This window comes from Anopheles marshallii, chromosome 2 (assembly GCF_943734725.1).
Source record: "Anopheles marshallii chromosome 2, idAnoMarsDA_429_01, whole genome shotgun sequence".
NCBI lineage: Eukaryota > Metazoa > Arthropoda > Insecta > Diptera > Culicidae > Anopheles > Anopheles marshallii.
This window is the reverse complement of record NC_071326.1, coordinates 60,787,336-60,813,517: the sequence shown is the minus strand read 5'-3', so window position 1 is coordinate 60,813,517 and position 26,182 is coordinate 60,787,336. Positions and strand designations below refer to the sequence as shown.

Below are 26,182 nucleotides of genomic sequence, written 5' to 3'. Positions count from 1 at the left end.
TGCTATCTTCAACTGTGAATTGTGTTTATAAATCAAATATATTCAATTATTATTTGTTATTGTATTGTGGCTGTAGAATTTATTTCCTTTTTTCGCGTATAGATAATCTCCGAGCGGACCTCTGCAGCAATCTGCCGTATTCTTTCTTTGTTCGTATATAATTCATAATTTAAGATACTTTTTTTTGCAGGAAAACGGCAACAAAAATTAAAGCAAATGTATGGAAAATCAAATTAAAAGGCACATTGTTGTACAATCATGCTTGAATAGCGTGCTACAGGCGGCCAAATTTTAAAATAAATCCGTATATCCGAATCCGCAATTACGAAGCACCGTGTATCTCGGAGCCTTTCTATGTGACAAATGAGTACTATAATATGGAACGATATGGTTTTACTAAACTACAAACTTTGTATTCGAACTAAAAAACGACTGTATACACGAATGTTGAAATAAGAATATGAATGGAATGTTCTTACCCGAACCAGTCGTCAAGGTCTTGGCCATTTCCTTCCTTGTCCGACGGTAAGGGTTTAGCAAGTTCTTCCACTTGCTGCTGCAGTCGCTGGAAGTTCTGCCGATAGTGACACCGATTTGTACCCATGCCTGGTTTTGCAGCTCCCGGTTTTTGTGCTGCCGGTCATCATCCTTCCACAGGCATGGGTACATTTTCACCAGCTCAATTAATGAAAGGATTTCCTCCACTTCTTGAATTGGCTGCAACATCAAATTAGTCATTAATTTTATGTTGGAATTAATACTTCTATAAATTGTAAATTTTTTACTTTTTTTATGTAGCGTTTTGGAACATCCATATTTGCCATTTTTTAAATTAAAAAAAAAATACAAAATCCACACGTTGAAGAAAGAATCGCACTAATTTTACCAGCCGTTTGAATGTATACATTGGGCTCAGAGCATAATGGTTAACGTCAAAATAGTAAAATTTCATTCCCATGTTCAATTTGTTCGAACTCAGTCACGAAATAGATAAAAAATAAAAGCATTAAAAACAATTCAATAACGTAATTTTTCCTTGAACCATTCAATTGCAATATTATTCATTGATACCATATGAAATATCGATCAGTAAAAAAAAAAATTTGACGCTCATCGACAATCCTGCATTTCCACTGTGGACATAAACAAATTTCTAGGAAAATAAAACCAAATTTCGCCATTCAAAAACCATTCAAACAAATCGCCATACGCCAGCATAAAAACCATTCTAGGACCTGCTTGTACTTTACAATACAAGAAAATAACACATACAAAATTAAATACCAAAAGTTTTGTGGGAAACATTTTAATTACTGCAATATTATACATAAATATCATTCCACTAAGACCAATATTTCTTGAAAATATTTACAGCTTACTTAAAAATGGTTTAACACCAGGCCTAGAACAATTACTGTCTCCTTTATATTTCAATACTATTATATTTCTTTGTCGTTGTAATTTTTGTATATGTCGTAATACCCATGATTAATCATAACAAAAATTAAAATCATTATCAGTTTCGGAATTATAACGGCGGAAATTCAAATTCGCGAGTTATCTCGTCATCGAACATGAATCAACTCCTTAACACTACAGGTATAACTTTTGCAATTGCCGATCTGACACCAACATCCCAGCAGATATCCCACATATTTGGGTTACGAGCCGCCGACGAGAGAACAATGGAATACGGTAGACGTCAAACATCTCGGCAGATAAATATGTCACGTCTACGGCTGGCTTTAGAGTGCATGTCGGTAGTGTAGACTGTGATGTACTGGGTTGTTGTGTGGATGTTAGTGCATTTGTTGGCAGTATTGAAGACGGTAACGTTGACGATTGTTGTATTTAAACCAATTGGGAATTGATTTCAGTTGGTTGCTCTATTACCGATGATGATGTAGCAAGCGTTGTGGTTATGGATGATGGCTCTTGAGATATAGTCAAACTTACTTCAGTTGGAGTTGTTGTTGCCACAGATGTATTGGAAAAATTCAGTGGATGCTGAAGAATAAAAAAAAATACATTGAGTATTTAAACACTTTAGACTGGCTGTAAACTATAATTAGGTAAAATCCCTAATAATATTATTTAATTATTATTTTGTTCCCTTTTTGCTTTTTTCAACTTCCAGATACGACGGAAAAATGGCTACAATTAGCGCAAGAATTCGAAACTCGATCGAAATTTCTCCATGTGATTGGGGCTATAGACGGCATGTACGGATTCGGGCTCCGAGACACAGAGGAACAGAATACTTTAACTGTAAAATTTCACCTGATCGGCAAAGGCGATTAATGTGATATCAGCGAGTGCTCGGTGTTGCGCGTTGGACATTCAATTTGCTATCTGATGGAGTGGTTTTTAAAAATTAATCTTTGTACCCCTTGCTTGAAAAGAAGAGCTTAAATATTCCTGCTCAACAAATCCTAGGCACCAGTACCAGTACGAGCCAGTACCATATGTATTGTTTGGTGATAAGGCATTTGCAATGTCTGAATATTTAATTCGTCCATTTGCAGGAACTCATCCAATAGGTTCTGTTGATCGATCATTCAACGTGTTGCACTCTGGAGGGCGAAGCATAATTGAAAATGTATTTGGCATATTAAGCAGCAGATTCCGGGTGCTAGTGGGTCCAATCTAATTGGAACCAAAATATGCTAAACTAGTTGTATTAACAACTATATATTTGCACAATTTCTTGAAACAGTTTTTGATGATGATTACATTTCATATCATTTTGTACAATCATTATCTATCGATATCGATTAGCCACAATCGTCCGTGGATTGTCCCTTTCCACTCGATCTTAAGATAGCGGCATCTTAAGAAAGTGGCACTCCCAAGGATGAACTCGTGCGCAGATTCAGTTATAACGAAATGAATGCCTTTCGATTAATTTTTTTTTACACGAAAAGAACCATATGCACTTGGTACAGTAACATCCTTTCGTTCATATTTAGCACCGCCACAATTTGGTTTCAAGTCATACAATTGGCGAACCACACCAAAAATGGTGCTGACCGCAATGCGTCTGGGCATATAATTCAAGCATATACTGCAATATTCTTATTTTTTAATAGATAAGCTGGTATCAATTACCTAGCAATGAAATGAGTGATATATCCTACAAATAATTATTTATTTCCCCCTTCTCAAATGATACACTGCCTATAGGCTTTAGTTGTAACTGTAGTTATAAACGTATGACCCCACACCCACAAACGTCAAATTATTGGAAGTAGAATTTTGCGGAAAATCGCTAATATTCAACCTTGTCTCCTTCAATAGCCTTGACATGGACCAAGAAATCAATGGAAATTCAGCCATTCTTTCAAACCATGCAACTTCTTATACGACTACGATTGCGTTAGCTGGCGATTTAACCGGAATACATATTAGATCATCAAATGATCTTATGAAAATGAGAATGAGGTTTGCTAATTATTTAGCTAATATGTACAATTAAACAAGCACCTTTTCAGAGTAGAACAGTTAAGTTTAGTAGTATTAAATAGCATTATAAAACATAAAGGGAAAGGATTTACATATACAAGAGTTATGTTTACAGTATATCTAAAATTCCAATATATAGTTTTCCATGTACTCGTAGCAACAAAGTAATATAACAGATACATAAATATATTGATACAATACTTACAGTGCTCAATGTTGATTTGCATTCTCGAACAGCTTTCATGAAGTCCATGGCTTCATATGCAAACCAGGTTGGTTTATAGATAGCAGCTGAAGCTAAAATATCAAAAACAGCAATGATTATGTTTTCATTTAGGACGCCAACTAACTTACATGGACCAGTCACTTTACTCTGGGACACTTTTGAACTATATGTTCGGTATGCTGCATAAATTGTTTTTCACTTATCCTGCAGAAGCAGACTAGGAATATTCATTGTTTTAGATATATCTTCCCATGCGTCTGAATGCGCATTTATATCCTTGTACAACGAACTATTCCTATTCCAAAGGACATCGTGTTGCTCCACCAGCTGGATGAAGCTCAATACATCCTCTCGATCCATTGATATGGTCTTAAATAAATAATATTATTTTTATACAATACACGATTAGTGCTTACAAAGAAAAAGACTAGTTATGGAATTATGAACGGAGCACCGAATAAAGAAGCTGATGGTTTGTAAAAAGATACCACAGCTATTGGGAATTTACCTTCAGTGGACATTTTTGTTTTTTTTTGTTTTCGGTTCCATTATCTGCTTAAAATTAGTGTTTATATTGGGCAAAAAACTCTGTGTGGAAAGGTGATCTTCCTTCTTGGCTCTCTGCGCTGCAACTGTGGTGCAATGGCCTTTTGCGTCTGCTACCCTACCAAATCAAGCGATATTCGCATTTGTATTACTGTCATGATCGTGCAACCGGTACCACCGTCATGATCATGGAGCCGGAAGATCTGCAGGAATGAAAGAAATCTATGTTGTATGAATGTGCTTTTTCACCAGTATACTGATCCATCTTGTGCCCGAAGAGGATCCTGAACGCATAGATGATCCTATTTCATCGCACAACAGCTCCAGTGCCATGAAATAGTAGTTCAAATAAGTTGAAATTTTCATCACCACCACCGTCCTCTGAATGTGCATGTGATATTGTGCGTCGAAAAAGACATTATAATCGCACGTATGGTTTGCAAGTAAAGTTCTCGCATCATTACATTTGCACCACTAATGTGCACCATCGCTATAGTTTACGCTACAACTCCACGAAAACAGTACGAGGCAATCTCATGACGGTTAAATGATAATGATGACGCAGCTGTTCCATTGGAATCAGTGTCTGATATTGAAAGTAAAACAGAGACTGTTTTTATCTCAATTCAATTCAGGAAACACTTTTCGTTGAGGCCGAGATTTGAACGAAACCAACTTGCATACCGACCTTTTACTGCACCATCAATTTGGTGCATTTTGTGCAAATTGATGTCGAAGACATAAAACAGAAGTGCATATTCCGCTTGATTCCATCATGGTAGCTTTTATTGCACTATATTAGCCCCCAATCTGCAAACGTCACACGAAAAGGCGCCCGACGGGCGCCGTTATAACGATGGCTAGGGCTGGTTTTGATATTTACCGCAGCCAAAAATAAAATTCATGCTCCCACCCGCGTTCTTTTTGCTTCTATGCATCTCGCTATCATTTTATTGAATTTTTTTAGAATCGAACCCTTGATGTGTGTGTCAGAATATCTGGTGTGTTATGTATTTGTCTTTTACGCCTGTGTTGTAAGCAGACGCAAAAGACTCCTCACTGTTGTTTTCTGCGTTGAAACAACTGTATTTCACATAATTACAGATAAAACTCGTTCGTTTATAAAGCGGCATCTCTTCATGTTGTTTACATGTGCTTCTTATTCTTCTTCTTCATGGCGGTGTGACAACCAATGTGCTGCTTAAGTTACCAACATCAATAATAGCAATGCTCACGATGGTGGGCTAAAATTTGCAAATTGTTGAAAAATCGTCGGAATTCCAATGAAACGTGATTGCAAAATTAGGATAAATCTTCTTAAGGTCATTGCAGAAAGAATTTCCGACCATAAAGCAATCAAAATGCCTTAAAAACACGTGCACTCTTGGACATGGTAGTGTAAATTGACAATGTTAGCCACTCCGGCTGTCTTTTGCATGCTGGGTACAAATCAACGGTCCGATTGAAATTAGGGAAACTAGGAACCAGCGTCAAAGCTAAATGACATGTAGATGACGTTGGCGTTGTCGCCCAGCACGAAGTGGAGTCGATCGGGTCGAATGACGTTTCGTTTAGGGGTCATTGGCTGACGACCAGGACGAGAAAAAGGGCATAAAAGGGAACGACGAAGAAAAAGGCGCTCATTTTTGTGTTTGCGAAACGATAGTGAATTTTTTAGCTCTCTCTCGAGAACAATAAAGCTATAAAAAAACTATACCGCGTGTATGAGCCGTTCTGTTACGATAACGTTCGTAACAATAAGAGATTTTTAACTTGTAATGTGCACAACCTTTTACATGTAACAGCAGATGTTAAAAATTTCGGACCACTTCCAACAATTTCATCGTTCCCTTTCGAAAACAAACTACAACACACAAAGCGATTAGTTCGAACAGGGCATAGTTGTTTGAGTCAAGTAGTAGGAAGATTAGTGGAACTCCGGGAAGTAGAAATAGCTAGTGAGAAGGAGAAAATTAATTACCCGTTAGTAAAAACCAAGCAGGAAGAAACAATATTACATGTTAGGGCAGATGTTATTCTAAGACAGGGCAACAGAAACGGATAGTTTCTAACGAAAACTAATGAGATTGTTCGATACGGTAGGGCAACCGAATCAGCAGGATTATTTGTTATTGAGGGTCATCTAATTTTAAGAAAAAAAGCAGCGTTCTCTTATCCCCGTAGTTCAGACATAATTTTCAATTATACAGCATCCATAGAAGATCTGTCGTCTGAAGTTGTTAGGGTTAATGTTTGCGATGTAAAGTGTAAATTCGTGGCTGTATCATTAGATGAAGGGATGACTTTCCATTTTAGCCCTTTAGCACATACCCTTCATCAATGGATATTTGCTTGGGAATGATATATAGTCTTTTCCTGAGTTACGCGAAAAATGCGTGCCAGAGAAATTCGCTCGAATTCGCGTAACTCGGGAAAAGACTGTTCAGACAAAAGGCGATTTATATGTATTGTTTGTTAGTATCTTTTATAATATCTTTCTTTTTCAGCTGGCTAGCTAATGCTAAGATACATGATACGTATCTTAAACTCCTTTCTCAACCTCCTCGTTGTGCTAGCTGGATTATGGTTACTGTCCTTTCGAGTGGACTGTATTAGGTGAAAAAACCAAGGTGAAATTTCGGGAGCAAAAGGATAACCCGTCCGTTCGTTACGTTCACTACTTGATTTCTTACTTTTATTTTCCTGCATGTTTGACATTCAATTCGATTCCCAAATAACATTTCAAAATAAACAACCTGTCACCAAATTATGGCCAGGTGGCATAACAGTTACAGTATATGCTAAATTATGCACTATAATGTAGTTTTAAACGAATAGAGAAGGAGGAACTTTATCATCAATTGTATAAAATAAAAACAATACATAAATGCTATATTGCTGTGTTTTTCCGGTTTCTATTTTTTCTTTACGAAAGAAATGCACGTAGAATTTTTTTTAAGTTTACAAAGCATTTTTATGCAAACAGAAATTTAAAAAAAAAGTTGAAATACCCGACACCAACTATTTACAAATATGCTTAAATTTAGCTAAAATTAATATCTTACACTAACTTCCTCGCAACGTTTTAATGTCACATCTACCTTTGCCATGCCGCATCTTACATACTAAAAAATCCTTAACATATGTATCACTTAAATCTGTAAATTTGTTGCCACCCGCAAATTTGATCAAAGCTAATATATTTATATATTTGTCAAAACGGAATTTTTGAATTGGGAAATCCCTTCCCTGTCCAATTGCATTGGGACAGAAATTCCCTTGTAAACAGTAAATCTCATCAGATTTAATCTTTCATCCACGCCTTTAACGTGATCAATGGTATGCAATATTTTACAGATTGTTGCGGCCATTTATAAATTATGTTCTAGCATATTGTTAAATCTGTCGCACTCCTCCAAACTTTCCACAGTTGCAATTGAATTGTAGCGCGGAGTTGTCCCTTCCCTCGGGACTATAATGTTGTACATAAGTTTTACTTCAGCCCCAGTCTGTCGAACAACTTTTGTTAAGACATCAATTTTTTTCCAACTCACTGTTGGTGGCACTATTTGTACTGGGCAATGAGGGATCGGCCACTATTGAAGCCATGCAGGACGGGCCAGGTACTATTGCAGAAGTAGAGGGTACGTCGGACACCATTGAAGCCGTGCAGGAAGGGCCAGGAACTATTGCAGTAGAAGAAGGTACATCGGGCACTATTGAAGCCGTGCAGGGCAGGCCAGGCACTATTGCAGCAGTAGAGGGTACATTAGGGACTGGCGTCAAAACGGATACCGACGATGAAGCGAGTAAATCAACAAAACCACCGGAGATCGGTGGAGGTGATCCAACCGTTTGTTGCGATGTAATGTTATCCTCTGGTGTCGCATAGCCATGGTCGTGGTTGATTCTTTCCATTTCACCAAAATAATACATACAAAATTTGCATGCAGTTTACATTCGTCTACAAGGTATAAATCTGCTTACCAATGCGTAAAAGTGCGTAGACGTAGGTGACGATAATCAATGATCCTGTGCCGGTTTTTGTTGGATTTAATAACACCGAAGGAATCGAATCACCTTAACCGTGCGTGTGAATGGCTAGGCACACACGTCCACTGGACGTCCGAAATCCACGAAGGCATACAAAAATTCAAAAAAATTGGGTCCTGCCGTGGACGCGTTCACAAGACGTCCACAAAGCACGAAGTGAAAGAGGAATCGCAAATTATTCTCTCCAGAGCAGATTAGTGGACTTGTTCCTACCCGGTTACGCAGCCTTGCTGTTGTAGAGTAAAAAGGATGGATAGCAAAAAGATGGGTTGAGATCGAACCGTTGTGAGAACTAGGAAGAAAAGCATTGTTTTTTTTTGTGATGAAATGTTTAAACACCACAACATATTGCGAAGCGGTTCCCGATATTTTGGAACAATATTATTTTTTTTATTAACTCTTTATTTGCAATGGTTTATCTTAAACCTACATAAAAAATATAATTACATGAACAAATTTTAGACTACGCGAAATAAGCACACGAAAATGCTCGGTAGTACTGTTTCTTTACATTTACCGGCAGAAATAGAAGGTTTAAATTTTCGTATTATCATTATCCATTTCAAAAACAACCATTAGTTTCACAGAAAAATGATTAACCATTTCTACAACTCTTTTTTGTCTAACGTCAGCATATAAACGTATTCGTTTAGTTTAAAACGCAAAGAAAATGTTTATGAAATTAACTAGGGGGTAAGATCCTAGATCCTCTCTGAATTTTACGTATGCTTCTATTAAGGAGCGCCCAGACTGTAACCATAACATATGCTCGAATGGTCTTCGAGCAGAAATTCGGCGTTTCTGGCAACCAAATTGACAGCAAATTGCGTTTTTTGATGATTTGGCAACACTGAACGGACCGTAACAAGTGTGGACAAGTGAATCTCTCGCTCTAATACGATGCTCCGTTTCATTCTGCTCGATTTTTTTTGTGTTCGGATAAAGTCGAGTTCTTTTGGCGGTAAAACGGTTTTTGTTTTGTATTGCTTTGGTAAAGAAAGTGTGTATTTCAAAGAAAGCCTATCCATCAATGTTATTACTAAAATATGGATCAAATTGCAATCGAATTCGCCAACGCTTCGCTAGTTTTAATAAGCGCTGTTAAAGAAGAATGTGACCGTCACCAAGGCCGAGAATATTGGATGCGGCCGGTTTTCTTTAACCGTGACGGAGACGGCCAAAAGTTGTTAGATGATCTTGTGGAGGAGGAATGCCACAAAACAGTTCGCAATTTTTTAAGAATGCGAAAATGTGACTTTGATTTTTTGGTTGCTGCTATCGGACAAAAAATCCAAAAACAAAGCACTCATCTTCGTCGCCCAATATCTGTGCAAGAGCGGATTATGATTACATTACGTTATCTTGCAACTGGTGAAGATTACACAAAACTGCAGTATTTGTTTGGCGTGAGTAAACTTTAGTTTTTGTACATAATGTGTACATAGTGAAATTATTTTTGATTTTGTTTATTTTAGGTTTCAAAGCAGTCTATTTCGACTATAGTTCCGGAGGTGTGCAAATTCCTAAACGAAGCGCTGCAGGACTATATAAAGGTATACTTTTTATTCAAAAAAATATAAATTTACGGGAAGGTGTGTTAGTTACGCGATGGTAAATGTATACGATCATCGATTGTAACCGTGGCCGGGCATTTCAATCGTCGTGATTAATCAATCAATCGAACCTAAACTTAAACTTATCGAAGTGAAACGATAATGAATGACAGTCTGAAATGCTGGCGGCCTAGCAAGTTATATTTTGTGATTGAGCAAAGATGGACAGTCAATGGCACCGTTGAAGAGCCCGCCAATAAAATTTAAACACGCATGGTCAATCCGCTTGTCAAGGATCCCAAGGATTCCAAGCATCAAGCACCTAATCTTGTAATCAAGATGGAGAACACAGGAGCGGAGCCATAAATTAGATGTCCGGCGTTGGATGGACTCTAACCGCACAAGAAAATGGGCCATATTACTCATGCATATTCCATCACCGAACGGATAAGGGAACAGGGTACAGCGTTTATGTGCTTGCCGGATCATGAAGCACACGCGTCATATTGATGACCAGACCTAGCAATTGGCTACATCTAGCTACAACATGATCAAGTTAATTCTTGTAAAACAGCCTCGATACAAGAAGGACGCCTAAATCCTTGATGCATTGTTGCTTTGTAAGTTGCTGTCCATTTAATGTATGTGGTGTGAGTGTCGAGGCGGACTAAAAGAGAAAGAGAAATTGTGAAATATATAAAAAGAGAGGATAGCGGTTCGAAGAGGAGTCGCTTACAGGAGCTTGGCAAATAAAGTGGCAAAACAGTTCCGCTCTGTGTGATCCTGATCGTGGTGTTCTACTCGCTTATCTTACATGTATAATTGAGGTACGCCAGAAAAAACACGGATGGATCTTGATTGATGTGAGCCCATCCTTATCTGGTTGGTCGATCCTATTATATAAGAACTGATCCCGGCCACCAATCGCCCTGGACTGCGAACTGATTCAGATCACTTTGTAAAATAACTTCACCCACTGTGACTCATTCAAATTTAAAATCTTACAAACTAATTTAATAATACAAAATATACAAGCTCCCATATTGTGGTGTCCCCGATAGTGGTGTCTTTCGAAACTCGAAGATTCACGAGAAGTTCGAGAAAGGTGAACTCAATTTGCCAGAACCCGAGATTCTGCGGTGTCCGTACTCCTTAAGTGTACCATATATGTTGTTAGCTGACAAGGCATTTGCCTTCACTAGCTACTGCATTCGGTCTTATGGAGGATACCATCCACGAGGATCAATTGAAAGAACTTTCAATTACGGACTGTCTAAAGGACGAATAATTGTTGAACATACATTTGGCATTTTGAGTAGCATGTTCCGAATTTTTCGAAACACTATAATGCTACAGCCGGCTGTGGCAAAAGAAGTAGTAAAAACTACTACTTATTTGCTAAATTTCATAAGGCAACGTAATACGACTTTTCCACTGTTCGCGTCACATGATGGAGTGCACCAATCAGCAGACGATCACGAAACGTTACATGAAAATAGTGAACATTTGTCTTTAGCACCACTTGCCCCAATTTCTGTCCGATCAGCAAATGGGCTTTTTTCCATAAGAAACCATATAGCTCATGAACTTACGTGGAATTAGTTTTGTTTTACCTTTTTTTCTTTTTTGAATCTTTCATTATTTCGCATGCTGATTCATTAAATAGCTTTATCGTAAACCTCATGGCCCCATAAGTACCTTGTTGAGTTCTAAAATTCCTTTGTTTTATTTTGTTTCCTCGTTTTATAGTTCCTCTTCTAAATACTCTTCTCCTAAATACTCCTCTTCTACAATGGCCTGCAGGCCTCCAATCCTATAATATGGGATCAAATGATCTGGGATCACTGTTGAATAGCGCTTTTGATCCCTAGCGATCCGGGATCATCGTTGCATGGAAAAGGTGATGCCTTGTATGGGGATTGTGATCCCTAGCGATCCGGGATCATCGTTGCATGGAAATAGCTCTCTCCCCTCCCACTCCCCCCCCCCCGCCTACCATTCCACCAGAGATCAGGGATCAGCCGATCCCATCCGATCCCGGTATCGTTTAAATTTACACGATCCGATTCCAACTTTGGAATCATTTCCCATCACTACCTTCAACCTCCAGAAAGAACGGAGGGATCACTTTGATTTCGATTGTCATCTTTAGCTGTTGCTAACTGCTCTAACATAACTTCGATAGCAGTTGCCTAACAAATTAGCTGATAACGTGAACAAAATCTGAATCTGAACACAATCTGAATCTGAGCTACAACAGAAGAAACAAGACTGGAATCAAACACATGTGGCAAGGAACTCGTTCGTTGCCTATCCTGTTGTCCGATCCTGTTGTAGCATTTACCGTTACAATTGCACGGATGGCATATTTACAATCATCATGACAAACAAAACTAGTTCGTCACAACATATGACCAGACAAACAACAAACAAACCACAAAACATCACACATGAATCTACAATAGATTTCAGTAACTATAATTGTACTAGTGGCCGGTAAATGACCGGTAAAGTACCAAACATCCTCTGGGATAGTGTTATGGATATTAAAATATGTAGAGAATCTCACTATGAGCGAAATACATGCGTGCATTGAGCGAACAAAACAGTTCTGCAATGTTTAAAATGAGTTTTTTGCTAACAATCCTTCTGCGCAAAGTAAATTCACGATCAAAAAGTGAGGTTAAAAACGAAGGATTTCTGCAACAGTGGACTGTGTGTGTACGTTTGTTGACGTTTGTGTATGCCTGCAACGGACACGACCGAGAAGGAATGTCTTCGAAGAAGCGCACAGCACGAGAAATTTCGCTCCGATCGAGAGAGCTTTCGAGGGGGGGTTCGATTCGACGAGAGTGCAAGTAGGAGCGAAATAGCTGTTAGAGCGAGCACTTTCTGATTTTGTATGGAAAAGGTCCAATTGCTTTCCTTGGGCTGCTCACTTACAGATAGATCGTTAAATCTATCTAAAACGGCCAGTAATTGCCGTTCAATTTCGTTCCGGTCCAAGGGAATCTTTCTATTCATTTTTTCTTTCAAATCATCTAAAAATGCGTCAGATCCTGAATTGTTATCCAACTTTTTGTTAATTTTTTCGCACAATGCATTGTAATTATGCAGTGCTTCAGCAAAAAGCGGATCAATGGTTGACAACCATTGGCCGCGCTAAACGTTTTACACGTTGACGGTTGCTGGTTGACGGTTGGTGGTCTGGCGAATGGTTGTTGCTGTTGCTAGAGCTCGGAGTTGGAATGCGCGATCGTTTTTCCACTCGATAGACAGTGTTTTGCATCTGAAAATGTAAATAATTTGATTCAATGAATTCAGGAATTAAGAAAGTAAGTAATGATAAATTATTTCAACTTACTGAGTCTGTAGTTACTCCAACCTGGTCGTTTTCATTCAAGAATCCCATCGCTTCGAAAGCAAACCATCGTGATGGTTTGCTGTAGAGATGAGAATAATCACTCTTTTCAATGATTTGAATCGGAGTCAAAGAGTGGATTTAAAGATTTGAAACCTTTACTCACTCTTTTGAGATTCATTAAAAAATATTACACTGCATTTATGTTTTTACCACTCTTTTGCATTTATACTCACTCTTACTCTCTGTGCCGACTAGAAACTCACTCAGGAGTGAGTAAAACTGTTTTATCACTCTTTGGATTATAATCACTCTGTAAGAGTGAGTAAAAGAGTATTATCACTCTTTTTATTATAATCACTCTGTAAGAGTGAGTAAAAGAGTATTATCACTCTTTGGATTATAATCACTCTGTAAGAGTGAGTAAAAGAGTATCATCACTCTTTTGGGATTGTAAGCACCAAGGATGAGTGAAAAAACGTGTTATTTCACTCTTATTGGATTTTATTCATCGCCCGCCAGGGGATCCCCTCCCAGTTAGCCAAAACCTGATAACCGACCCTACTAGGACCGATATAAGACGGTCGTATATTGGGACTTAAAGCATTACTTACAGCAGTAATTATAAGACTCTGTGGAAGATATAAAACGCGCCATAATTATAGGAAAAGTACCATAAAATTGAAATATTTCATTTGTGCCGCGAAATTTTCAGCGCAGTTTCATACCTTCCTAAAATTCAAATGAAATAATTCAACCATTAAAATCCTTCGTTGAAATATATTCGTTATTTATTATTTCTTCGTTTAGTTCGTGATGACAGCTCATAAACTTAACGAAAGTCGTGTTTTCTCTGTTGAGCATTCGTTGCGCGCTTCCATACAAAGATGCGTTATCCTACTATGCAAACAGGTATCGTTGGATTCTCGTCTATTCTAAGAATTTTGCAGCATGGTTCTTCAATCGTGTTTGACACATCCAGTTGCTGTGTATTGTTCTATGTCGTAAACTGAAATAAAAAAAAAGATCACAGAGAAACGAATTAGGCGCTTATATTAAAACAAAAAAGAAATCAATTCGGCTTAAGCAAAAGCTAAATAATCAAAGTTCATTAATTGGTTACAGTGTGTAAACTTAATGCCAATTAAGTGAAAGTGTGAGTATTAAATTTGTAATGCACAACTGTGAGTTGCTCTATTACAAAGCTAAATTCCAATGAATCAACCGAAACGCATAAACATGTTTCTGTTTAATTTTAATTTCTTTGCTCCGTAGAGATTTTCAAAATCCTGAACATAGACCTCCCACATAGCCAAAAACTGAAATACGACCATTGAAAGACCGATATAAGGAGTCGTAATTGATTACATAAATGAGGACAAGCAGCAGCAATCATAAGACTCGTTACGAAAATTTGAGGAAGCGTTACGTGAAAATTAAATGCGTTACGCTTTGAAATCGTTTCAGTAACGTCTGAAATATTTCTGAAACGATATTTAGGTTCTTGTGAAATATTTCTCATAAATAAATGAAACATTTCAGACTCGTTAAATACTGTTCGTTTTAATTTTATTCTTCGTTCTGCTCGAGTGAGAGAAAGAGGCAACAGGATTTGCATTCTCTTTCTGTTGCATGGATTGGTTCGGAGATAATATTTTGGTTGAACATACATGTGCAAAGATTCGCAGAAATTGTTGCTTTGTCCATCCTTTGGTGCCGGAATAACCATACAGCGAAGATTAAATCAAAGAGCTGCACCTCAAAAAAGGAAATTAAGTGAAAACATATTGCATTAGTGTGTATTTCTAAAGTAAAAAGGTAAGTAGTAAACGAACATACATACCAAACATGTAGTGTACATCCAAAACACGCTAAAGAATGATTTGGTTCCGCAGAACAAGCATGCCCTTTTCGGTGGTACAAACCCGTGGAGCAAGGGGCCATGGAGAACTATCTGTTGTTCCAGATTCCTGGGTTCAAGGAACAAGCAGCGGTAAAATGTATCTGTTTTGGCCCAACTGTAAAGGAAAAATTAATAATTTATTGTTGGAAGAAAACTCCGTTCCTCAAGCTGGTTGGTCTAAGCAGCAATGCCTAGTAAAATATGAAGGCCTCATGTATGATGATGCAAACATTCTCGCCGCCGACATGTCTGGCGAATCATCTACAAATACCACCGCAACAGATACAGCGCCGTTAACTGTAAAGGAAAAGCCAAAAATAATAGCTTACGAAGAACGTTTTTCTGAGAAAATGTTAGCTACAATGTTAGCCAATCAACATAAGATGAACGACGAAAACGACGTATGTGACATAGCAGCACCAGCCATTATATTGCCTTCATCAGCATCACCGGTAACAGTTTTGTCATGTCCAACGACACCAGCAACAAATTTGCTACCAATAACACCACCACCAGAACTAGCACCATCTACATCAGAAGCATCGGAAAGCGTCTCTCAACACAACCTAACAGAATCAAATTCTCATTATGCTGCACTACAGGAATTGCTGACAGCTCATACTAAACAATTTGAAAGTTTCATTAAAGCTCAAGACCGGGTAAATACCGAGATTCTGAAAAATCAAAAAAAAATTACTCATCGTGTGGGAATAATAGAAGCACAATTAAATACCCTACTTAACTACACCGATGTGGGAAACGCAGAAGCTGCTTTAGTCGACAAACCATTAATATCTAACTTCGAGGAGCTCAGTGAATTCGAAAGTAGTTTGAGCAATGAAGAATATTTCCAACAAATATCTAAAGCTAAAAAAATAGAAATAGTTGATAAAAATGTTCAAAACAGGTTGTTTGCGCTTCTTGATGGCATTTTTGATAAAAATTTTTTGGTTAAATGTTCATGGACAGGCATTTCTAAAACTGGTACCAAAATAGCAATGAATTCATACAAAAACATTCTAAAACTGTTTAAACATGTTGGAAGCACTAACGTAATAAAAGTGTCGGATGAAATGTTAAAAACTTTTCTGATGAAGAGACTTAAGCATGCCGAAGAACGTGCTAAAGCTAAAGGGATACGCAAATCGTCATCTCGAGTACGCCAACCAAAATAAATAATAATTACTTATGTTTTCTTATCACTAAGGTATATAAACTTAATTTCATGTTAAAGTATGTACAAGAGGTATGAATAAAACGGAAAAACATTCGTCTATAAATAGTGCAACTAATTTACATTTAATAAAACTATAATAATAAGAATCTTCTATCGTAGACAAACTCGTAAGATCACCAACGTAAATGTTAATCAATTTTGATGGAAACGGTGAAACAAAAAAATCAAATTTTGTGCTAATAGCATTACCAAACACGTTTATGTTTTTGCCTTGACCTGAAGCTCTGGTATACTTCACGATTTGGTTATCTCTGGTTAGAAACCAATTATCTCCTACCTCTTTGCTTAGAATATAATTCTTCATTTGCAAGACAGTGTCCCCGTTGGGTTTCGATGTAATTACAATGGTTTTTTCGATGTAATTTCTACTGCGAATTTTAATATGACAAGCGTCTAACTCAGAGAACCGGTTTTTAATTTGCTGAATATGTTGACCTCCTTTACGAATCCGTGTTTTCAAATCACCCAATGCATTTTCGAAAGGATACGTAGAAAAGGAATGCAGTGGTCCAAGTTGTTGCACTTCGGATGAAATATGTAGAAGATTATGTACATTACTTGTTACATATCTTTCGCCGTATATAATGGCAAAATCTTTAACATATTGCTGAAGCATATCTCCGGCTATACTCCAATAAGATTCGTAAGCGTTGGAAGCCAACAAAACAATGGCACAAAACAGAAGTTTGAAATGCTCATACTCTTCATGAGGCAAATTATTTTTAAATATTAATATGCTTAGATATTTAAAAAAAGTATTGAATTGTGTGCCTTTCCAATCACTCAAGTATTTTAAAGATGACAATTTTCTATGTATCTCTTTAGGAAGCTTTGTGTTTAAAATGAAACTTGATATGTTGTCTATTTGATCTGCTGTCCATTTTGTTCTCTTTCCTAACGTTCCATCTCGATAACCCACAGTTAATCTCTTCGATATTCCTAGGTCAAGCAAATGGAGTTCATCACCTACTATAACTCTATCAACGATGTTGAAATTATTCAGCTTAATTAAAGGAGATACTTCTCTATTGTGTTTTCCGTACGCCGCTCGACGAAATTCTTCATCAGTTCGAAGTGATGCGTCTGTGTCTAGGAATACATTACATCTTCCGTCATAATTGTATTCACCCTCACAGGTGCATTTCAAGCATCCGTCTCTCGCGTTGAAATTCGCCACTCCTGCAAATAATAAAATCGATTATTGTTTGTTACGATAAATTTCTTTAGTACTCATACTACCTTTGATGAATGCTCTAGCCGGCGAATCAGCAATTATAGCTCGTAATTTAATATTTATTTTTCGATTATCAATTATAAATCCATGCTCCATCAGTTTATTCAGCTCATCTACACATTGTTCCATAAATTGCTGTACTTTTGAAGGCTTTGAATTTCCGCAAAACAATGCTACAGTCACTGGTGCAATGTGGGGCATTTCATGAATGTTTATCATTATGGGCCAAAATTGCACTCTGTTACATTTGTGTACTGGAAGCCCATCGATAAAAACATTAAGAGACCAACTAGCTAGGGTTACCGGGACATATCTGAAAAAAATAGAACAATATTAGAAAACAAAGGTATAATACTTAAAAGTTGCAAACATTTTTATGTAGTAGCCAACAATAGCTTCTAATAGGAAACTTGAATCGTTGTATAGTGAAGAAAAAGGAATCATTACGACATATAATCTAGTCTGATTTTTTATTCTCCCACATGACAATAATGTTGCTTAAACATCATTGTTTGAACTGCGAAAAAGTGCAAGTAAATTGTATCAAAATTAACGTAAATCATTTGAAGAAAGTTACATTCGAAACAAGTAGCTTTGTTTTAAAACTCGTATTTAACATTGTAGTTGAAAAACTGTTGAGTCGCGCTCAATTCAAAAATTAAAAAAAATGACAACAAAGGTTTGATATACTTAATAAGGTTGATAACAACGTTACCTCAAGTGTTCTCTTAGGCTCGTTTCTATTCCACGGTACCAGAACGATCCATTTCCAATTGGTGTTATTTCCACGACATCTCTGTTGGTGTTTAAAATAGCTCGAGCATCTTTAGGTAGTTTATGATTAGTTTTCATCCGTAAAATTTTCAGCAATAAAGATATAGATGAGTGCGATTGTTTTTTCAACAAAGCCCAATATTTTAAACAATCTCGGAGGCTCATGACATTGAAATCTGGATCTTCGTCGTTGTCAGGATCTGGATCTTCGTCGTTATCATGATCTGGATCTTCGTCGTTGTCAGGATCTGGATCTTCGTCGTTGTCAGGATCTGGATCTTCGTCGTTATCATGATCTGGATCTTCGTCGTTGTCAGGATCTGGATCTTCGTCGTTATCATGATCTGGATCTTCGTCGTTGTCAGGATCTGGATCTTCGTCGTTATCATGATCTGGATCTTCGTCGTTGTCAGGATCTGGATCTTCGTCGTTATCGTGATCTGGATCTTCGTCGTTATCAGCAGCTGGATCTTCGTCGTTGTCAGAATTAGGAACTTCGTCGTTGTCAGGATCAGGATATGGTTTGCCATCTTTGTCATACTTTGTATCACGATTGAATTCTCTGTCAAAGCTTGATGATGGCACGTTCGTTTCCGCGGATTCGTTAACATGGGCTTCAGATAAATCTATAAATTTATAACAAATAAAAATTAAAATAGAAGAATAAAAAGAATGAACATAATAAAAATATGTAATTACTAGAAATAATTTAGCTATTCTTCCGTTGTTATGGACAAAATTAAGAACAAAAAAGCCAGGCGTATGAATGGATCAATGTTCTACTAACAACTGTGCTGAGGATCCCGGACACAACCGACGCATTGCAACAACAAGATGGATGTACCAGAAAGGAGGGCCGGAGACAGGGGATTGCTCTGTAGGATAAATTTTAAGTTTAAAATGACCTATGTTAGGTCAAGAGAGTACTCAGATATTTTCAGTCCATTAGTTAGAGTTAACAGATTTTTTTGCTAGAATCTATATTTGTACAGCCGCTAAGTTTGTTTTATCATACCGCTAGTGTAATTTACTATATTTTGGCGCAGGTCTGCTTGGTCCGTCAGCGTCAATACATAGTATGAAATAATGTACTTCCATATCAAAACAATTCTGACAACCCGTCTGGAAGGTCCCAGTGTACGGGGGAAAAAATGAGAGACCCACGGGTTCGATATTGTGCTCATCGTGTTGCATGTGATGTTCTTCAACCATGCCTCACTTTCAAACTAGTCGTGTCTATCCTTTGTTTTACAGAAGGCATCGATATTATCGCAAGAATTTCAGGGATCGAACCCTAGGCTGTACTACGTTTACCTCTTCTAGGCCGATAGGTTTACCTCTTCTAGACGGACCGGCACTAGACTGATTTAGTTGGTTTGTCACTCGTCGCTAAGAAGAGATGGTCCAAACTAGATAGTGGTACCAGACGTGTGTTAGATAATGCCGATAAACTACACCACCGCACCGTCCCCGATCTACTACAGCATATAAGAACAAAAATCTAGTGCCGCCATAAGTCTACCATGGGCGGCCCGGAAAAACATCTCCGATCGTTGTACACCACAAGTTTTCCTAGTTTTACAGTATTTTCCTGTCGGAAAGTGCAAAGTAATCTTACCTGTTGCCAGATCGATGTTCGCAAAGGTTCGTTCTCCCTTCTTGTACTGAAAGCTTTTCTCCACTCTAGTACGACGCCTGTACAGCATACCGGTTCTCCTTATTTTTGCAGCGTAATCCATTCCTATCACTGAAAATCGAAGGAATCATAATCAGATTATACTCGCTTAACAATATTTACGGCTACTTACGTTTCAAATAGCTAAAAGATAGCTAATATTAGCCTCAAAAACACTATTGATTGCCTGAAACACAGAAACACACGGTTTATATCAAAGGAAGTGTTGACAATTGTTCTGACATGACAGATAGAAAAAAACGAAAGATATCGCTATCTTCGATAAGCTGTATGACATTTATCGAAACAAATTTTAAACTACAACCGAAATCGATGAAATGTTTCGATAGTTCGGTGAAATATAACATGTTTCAGACACATTTTAGTTGGACCATAAACCTGTTTCCAATTATAGTTGTTGTCCAGACTTTTTTCTGTGCCTCCTTGGCGTTACATAGCATGGCCAAAAACCAGTCTTATATACAAAGACCATTTCCATACAAAATCAAATTTATATGACTTTATTACGACCGACGGTCGTAGAATGGCTATATGGGCTTCAACATGTCTCCAGCAACTTCCCAATTAGTACGGTACTCTTCAGAAGACAGCAAAACTATTGCACAAAATAAAAGTTTGAAGTGCTCGTAGTGTTCATGAGGCAAATATTTTTTAAAAATGTAAATGCTTAAGTAATTATAGAAGTTATGATATTGTGTGCCTTTCCAACATTTCAGTTCTTCTAAAGGACGAAGCTTTCTAGGTACCTCTTTAGGAAGTTTAACTTTTAAAATTTTAGTAGATATTTCTTTAATTTGGTTAGTTGACCATTTAGTTTGTAGACCCAATGATCCATCTCTCCAACCAAAAAGTGATCTACGTGTTAATCCAAGATCTAATATATGAAGAATATCTCCAACTAAGACATCTTCAACAATATTAAAATTATTTAAAGGTAAAAGAGGTGACACTTCCCTGTGGTGTTTCCCATATGCGTTGCGACGAAATTCTTGGTCTGTTCTCAATGGGGCATTGGTATCCCTGAAAATAACGCATTTACCATCGTAATCGTATTCTCCCTCACAGATACATTTAGAACATCCTTCCTTAGAGTTGTAATAGGCCACACCTTGAATGAAAAGCGTAGATTATTTTAATAGTTTTAGTCACTAGCTGCATTTATATCATGTGTATCAATTAAAGAAGTCTGGTTTGGATTACGGCGTAGCAACATTGTATTCAAAGACATTTGGATTTTTTCAATGATTCAGCGAAAAATGTTCGTCATAATTGTTTAAGTCCAAAAATGCACATTCCTTTCGATTTTTTTTTCATAGAAAGGGATACGCTAATTAAGACCAGATCAGCTAAAACTAATAAATATTACAAAACATTCACGAGTTGATTGACAACTCATTTGATTGGTTCAAACTTTTGGTTGAAAACTCAACTTTTGGTTGAAAAAAAGGTAAGGTGATGATTCTCGATGATTGTAAATTGTAAATGTTAATGTGTTTATGAAAAAGTTGAAATGAATGAAAAGTTACGAGTTGTAGCTAATTGTGTGATGTGCAATTGATCAAGAAAATTATTAATATTAGACCATAAACATTGAAATCACCTATGAAAATTAACATCAAACTTTAAAGAATTACCTTTCAAAAATGCTCTTGCTGGAGAATCTGCTATTATTGCGCGTATTTTTACTTGCACTCGGTAATTATTTAGTTCAAGCCCTTCGTCCATTAATTTGTTCAGCTCTTTTACCAATAAATCCATGAATTGTTGAGCATTTGTTGGTTTTGTGCGCCCACAATACAACGCTGTTGTAATAGGTGCGATCAGAGGCATTTCTTGAATATTTATCATGATGGGCCAAAATTGCATGTTGCTACTTTTGTGCAACGGAAGGCCATCAATAAAAATATTCCAAGATATTGTTTCTGTCACAGTAGTAAACCTAAAAATACGAAAACCAATAAGTAACTAAAACAATGCAAACAAACAAAACAAACAAATAAACTAAAAGATAATGTCATACTCCTTACCGTAAATTGTCCATGAGGCTTTTTTTAATACCACGGGTCCAGAAAGTACCGTTTCCGAGAGCACTTAGTTCCGGACGATCTCTATTGGTGTTTAAAAGCGTTCTAGCATCTTTTGGAAGCACGAAATTGGTTTTTGTAATCAAAATTGAGAGCAACATGTTCATGGCCGATTGCTTTTGATTGGTTGCTATAGCGAAGTACCTCAAGCAATCTGTAATATTCATTGATTTGAAATCAATGACTCCTTCGTCACTCTTAGATTCATCATCGCTAGAGCTATCGGAAACACTAGGATCAGCGTTATCTTCCTCCTCATCGACGAACGATGCATCGCCATCCAGCTCTTCTGCTATGTTACAACCTGGCTTCGCTACACCTTAACCAAAAGCGAATTACAATTAAATTTTAACCAATAGATTAAAAATAGACAATAATACAAACCATCATTTGTTTGGTTAAGTGGTGGCTCTGCGGTACTGTGACTTATCTCTTCTTTTCTCAGCTCGTCCAAGAGTCGCTTTCGTCGATACAAAACACCACTTTTTTTTAAGCAATGCGCGTAATTTCGGTAGACATTTCACTTTCCTTTAATTCACAAGGTTGGCATCTAATCACAAGTACAGCATAAATCGCACAAACCACAAACTAAATCCAAATTAAACCTATTGAATAGAAATAATAGAATATGAAATCACTATCTATTCATAGGAACTGAAGCACGCGTTGAAATGTCAAATGACAATGCGAAACTTGACAAAGCATTCTTCGTTGAATTTCGAGCCTTCGGCAACTAGACGAAATTTGTAAAAACTTTTCAGACCGAAACAGTTATATCTTGACATTTTTCCAGTCATTTGAAAAGTTTCAGTTTTTTTTCTTATTTATTCTCTGTCGGCATGATATAAAATAGCATGATTTCGAACCAATTTGCTTTTACGACCACAAAGTCGTAGTGTAGAACAAATGAAAATTCTACGACCCTAATCAGACTCTGTGGTCGTAGTGAGGTTGTCTGGGCCTGTCGTTTCCTGGACGTTTTCTCACTCATCCTCGGTGCTTACAATCCCAAAAGAGTGATAATACTCTTTTACTCACTCTTACAGAGTGATTATAATAAAAAGAGTGATAAAACAGTTTTACTCACTCCTGAGTGAGTTTCTAGTCGGCACAGAGAGTAAGAGTGAGTATAAACGGAAAAGAGTGGTTAAAGGAGTCATAAAAACTCTTCGTGCTGATTTATATTCATTCACTCTCTCGAAGCTTTCAAATCACTCACTCACTCTTACTCAGCGTGCACATCTCTAGTTTGCTGGCAACCGATGAAGCTGTAACAAACGAGTTAAATAAAACTACGTTTTTATTTAAATTCTCGAAAACAATTTTGTGTTTGCTTCTACGACATTCGTGCAATAAGTGCACAATAACAATAAGTGCAATAGTAAAGAAATTATAAATCGATACTTAGTTTCCCTAACAGTAGAACGTACGATATTAATAGCTATTAATATATACACAGATATTAATATATACACAAAACCCACTTCAAGAAAACAACTCATTTTTTCTACGATGATAATGCGACATGGGCTATGACGAACCAACGTTAATTTTACCTAGGGAAGAAGATTTTATAAAGACAATCAGATTATTTCTCGTCATGTAAATTTAGGAGACAAAAGCGGTTGTTGTGTCTTCATGTGAATCCAAGTTGATGTTGGCGTGGAACACGATCTGCATTGTCTACTTTAAAGGACGTGATACGCACAGCATTCTCCTTTTTGCCGATATGGTGATCATTCGACGATCTATGACCGAACATTGAACCTAGTAATAACTCTTGACAGCATAACGTCAGGTCGAATGGGGAAGGGCATGGTCATCATGGACGGTCTCATAATCTTTAACCTACAGTGGATTTAGATTAAAAGCCGAGCGAGGAAAAAGTCCACCGGGTGACACCATTTAATGAATAATGATCCGATGATTTGATACAGATCATACGATTTCATCCCAGCATACGGTCAAAAAAGTATTCATACAGCAAATACTTTCTTGCGCGGCCCGGTGGTGTATATAATAGCGGTCAATCTTCACACGGCAGGAAGGGGACGAAATCCCATCCGGATCGAACTCCCGTTGTTAGAACTGACCATCTGGCTACGAGGTAATATAAGTCGATACGGCCGACCGTTATAACGAAACAAAAAAAAATACTCACCGGATCCTGTCGGTAACGATCGTATTCTTGCCCGGATTGAACGGTAAGAATTCCGCAACTTTATTAAACCGTCCTTGGCTTCGGTAACGCTAATACCCAACACGTTGGCCACTTCTATCCACAAATCTTGTTTTCTTTGCTTATCTTTACAATTAACGTTTGTTTTTTTCCAAAGCGTTGGTCTGGCATGCACCTCCGTAATTAAGGAGAGACATTGTTCTTCGTTCAATTTCGTCTAAAAAAGATTCTGATAACATTATCTCACATTTGGTGTGGCTATATATGTGGAATATTCACGAAACTGGTTGTGATATGAGTGCTCAAAGCGTCTAATGTTCCCGCCGTCCGGTTTGCAACTGTGTATTCATCTGTCCCTTTTTAATCCATTTACAATTCATGATTAATCCTATAGTTCATTATCTTTGCTCTAGATCGATTGTCAAGGTTGCTAGTGTTGTCCTATCCTAAGGTGTATAATTCATGCAATGTTATCCTATTCCGTGTAATTATGGTCATTATTGTAGATTTCAATTATTATTTTATAACTAATTCTTACATTGGTTTGGTTTGGTTTTACATTGGTTTGCCGCTGCATGCTATTCAGTGCCACTGCCGATCTTCCTATCCAAATTGTTAAGCACATCTGAATTGGGTAACATTGCCAAACGGTTTGCTGCGCGTACGATGGTTTTGCCCGAAGCTGTGCGCAGCGTCACTACGCGAACAATTCCGTCCTTCCCGGGATGAATCGAAACAATACGACCCATCGGCCACAAGGTAGGATGCAGGTTGTCTTCCTTAATGATCACCAGTTGATTTTCTTTTAGGGAAACTGATCTACCATTGCAATATTTGGCTCGAGCTTGCAATTGCTGAATATACTCCGGATACCATCGAGACCAAATATTTCGCATGTGCTTTTGCACTAGCTGATACTCCTTCAGGCGATTGTCTGGCATGTCGGTGTAGTTGGCGTCTGGTACTGCTTGCATGCTGCTACCGATGAGAAAATGTCCCGGTGTTAAGGGTTCCATATCTGATGGCTCGTCCGATAGATGAGTGATTGGTCGGGAATTCAAGCATTGCTCGACTTGTGCCAGCAGGGTAAGCATATTTTCCTGTGTTATGCTCCTTGTTCCGATGGTTCTAATTATATGTTTTTTAGCTGCCTTCACCGCCGCCTCCCATAATCCTCCAAAGTGCGGTGCTCGCGGCGGAATAAAATTCCACTCCATCTCGTTCATCGCACACCAATCAAACAGTGTAGTTCGATCATCTTTGTTGCATTTTAGCATCTTATAAATCCGATTGAGCTCATGCGATGCTCCCTTGAATGTAGTTGCGTTGTCTGAGTGTAGTTCCTTTATCTTCCCGCGGCGTGCAACTAGCCGACGTAGGGCACCCAAAAATGCTGTTGTTGTTAGATCGCCTACCAACTCTATGTGTACCGCTCGTGTTGAGAAGCATACAAATATCGCAATATATGCTTTAGTGGGGCTTCTAGTTCGAATAGTGGATTTTAGGAAAATTGGCCCACAGTAATCAATTCCGCATACAGCGAACGGTCTGGTCGGTGAAACCCTTGATGTCGGTAGGTCAGCGATACTTTGCCTTATGAGTGTTGGTTTAGCTTTGAAACACGCGTGACATGTGTGGTAAACAGACTTGCACAAGTTACGACCCCCGATAATCCAAAACCGTTGTCTTAGTGATGTTAGTAGCATTTGTGGACCAGCATGTAGATTGCGTAGATGACATGAAACTGCTATTAGTGCTCCTAAAGTATGTTTCGATGAAAGTATGACCGGATGCTTACTTGATTCCGAAATTTGGGCATTGTTTAGCCGGCCACCAATGCGTAGGATACCCTGACTGTCGATGAACGGTGAAAA

At 37.7% G+C, this 26,182-nt stretch overlaps 3 protein-coding genes across 3 annotated transcripts; 1 reads left to right on the top strand and 2 right to left on the bottom strand.

The window, feature by feature from the left end:
- Positions 1–3,365: 3,365 nt before the first annotated feature.
- On the bottom strand, positions 3,366–4,048 carry LOC128718303 (uncharacterized). Its single transcript, XM_053811939.1, has 3 exons — positions 3,907–4,048; positions 3,668–3,759; positions 3,366–3,380 (listed from the first exon to the last, which is right to left on the bottom strand). The coding sequence occupies exons 1-3, from the start codon at positions 4,046–4,048 to the stop codon at positions 3,366–3,368; spliced, it is 249 nt and encodes an 82-aa protein (XP_053667914.1).
- Positions 4,049–15,103: 11,055 nt separating this feature from the next.
- Positions 15,104–16,279, top strand: LOC128718302 (uncharacterized). Its single transcript, XM_053811938.1, has 2 exons — positions 15,104–15,221; positions 15,753–16,279. The coding sequence occupies exons 1-2, from the start codon at positions 15,104–15,106 to the stop codon at positions 16,277–16,279; spliced, it is 645 nt and encodes a 214-aa protein (XP_053667913.1).
- A 4,907-nt stretch (positions 16,280–21,186) lies between these two features.
- On the bottom strand, positions 21,187–25,324 carry LOC128718301 (uncharacterized). The gene is made up of 4 exons (XM_053811937.1): positions 25,132–25,324; positions 22,073–22,448; positions 21,680–21,984; positions 21,187–21,197 (listed from the first exon to the last, which is right to left on the bottom strand). The coding sequence occupies exons 1-4, from the start codon at positions 25,322–25,324 to the stop codon at positions 21,187–21,189; spliced, it is 885 nt and encodes a 294-aa protein (XP_053667912.1).
- Positions 25,325–26,182: the final 858 nt, after the last annotated feature.

Excerpts from the sequence above, each read along its gene's own strand:
- LOC128718303 (XM_053811939.1), bottom strand. The coding sequence starts at position 4,048 with ATGGATCGAGAGGATGTATTGAGCTTCATCCAGCTGGTGGAGCAACAC. Across the intron at positions 3,760-3,906 it reads TAAAACAATGAATATTCCTA|CTTCAGCTGCTATCTATAAA; the intron begins GTCTGCTTCTGC and ends TTGATATTTTAG.
- LOC128718302 (XM_053811938.1), top strand. The coding sequence starts at position 15,104 with ATGCCCTTTTCGGTGGTACAAACCCGTGGAGCAAGGGGCCATGGAGAA. Across the intron at positions 15,222-15,752 it reads GTATCTGTTTTGGCCCAACT|CTCAAGACCGGGTAAATACC; the intron begins GTAAAGGAAAAA and ends GTTTCATTAAAG.
- LOC128718301 (XM_053811937.1), bottom strand. The coding sequence starts at position 25,324 with ATGGAACCCTTAACACCGGGACATTTTCTCATCGGTAGCAGCATGCAA. Across the intron at positions 22,449-25,131 it reads TCGAGCCAAATATTGCAATG|GTGTAGCGAAGCCAGGTTGT; the intron begins GTAGATCAGTTT and ends CTTTTGGTTAAG. Across the intron at positions 21,985-22,072 it reads AGCCTCATGGACAATTTACG|GTTTACTACTGTGACAGAAA; the intron begins GTAAGGAGTATG and ends TCGTATTTTTAG.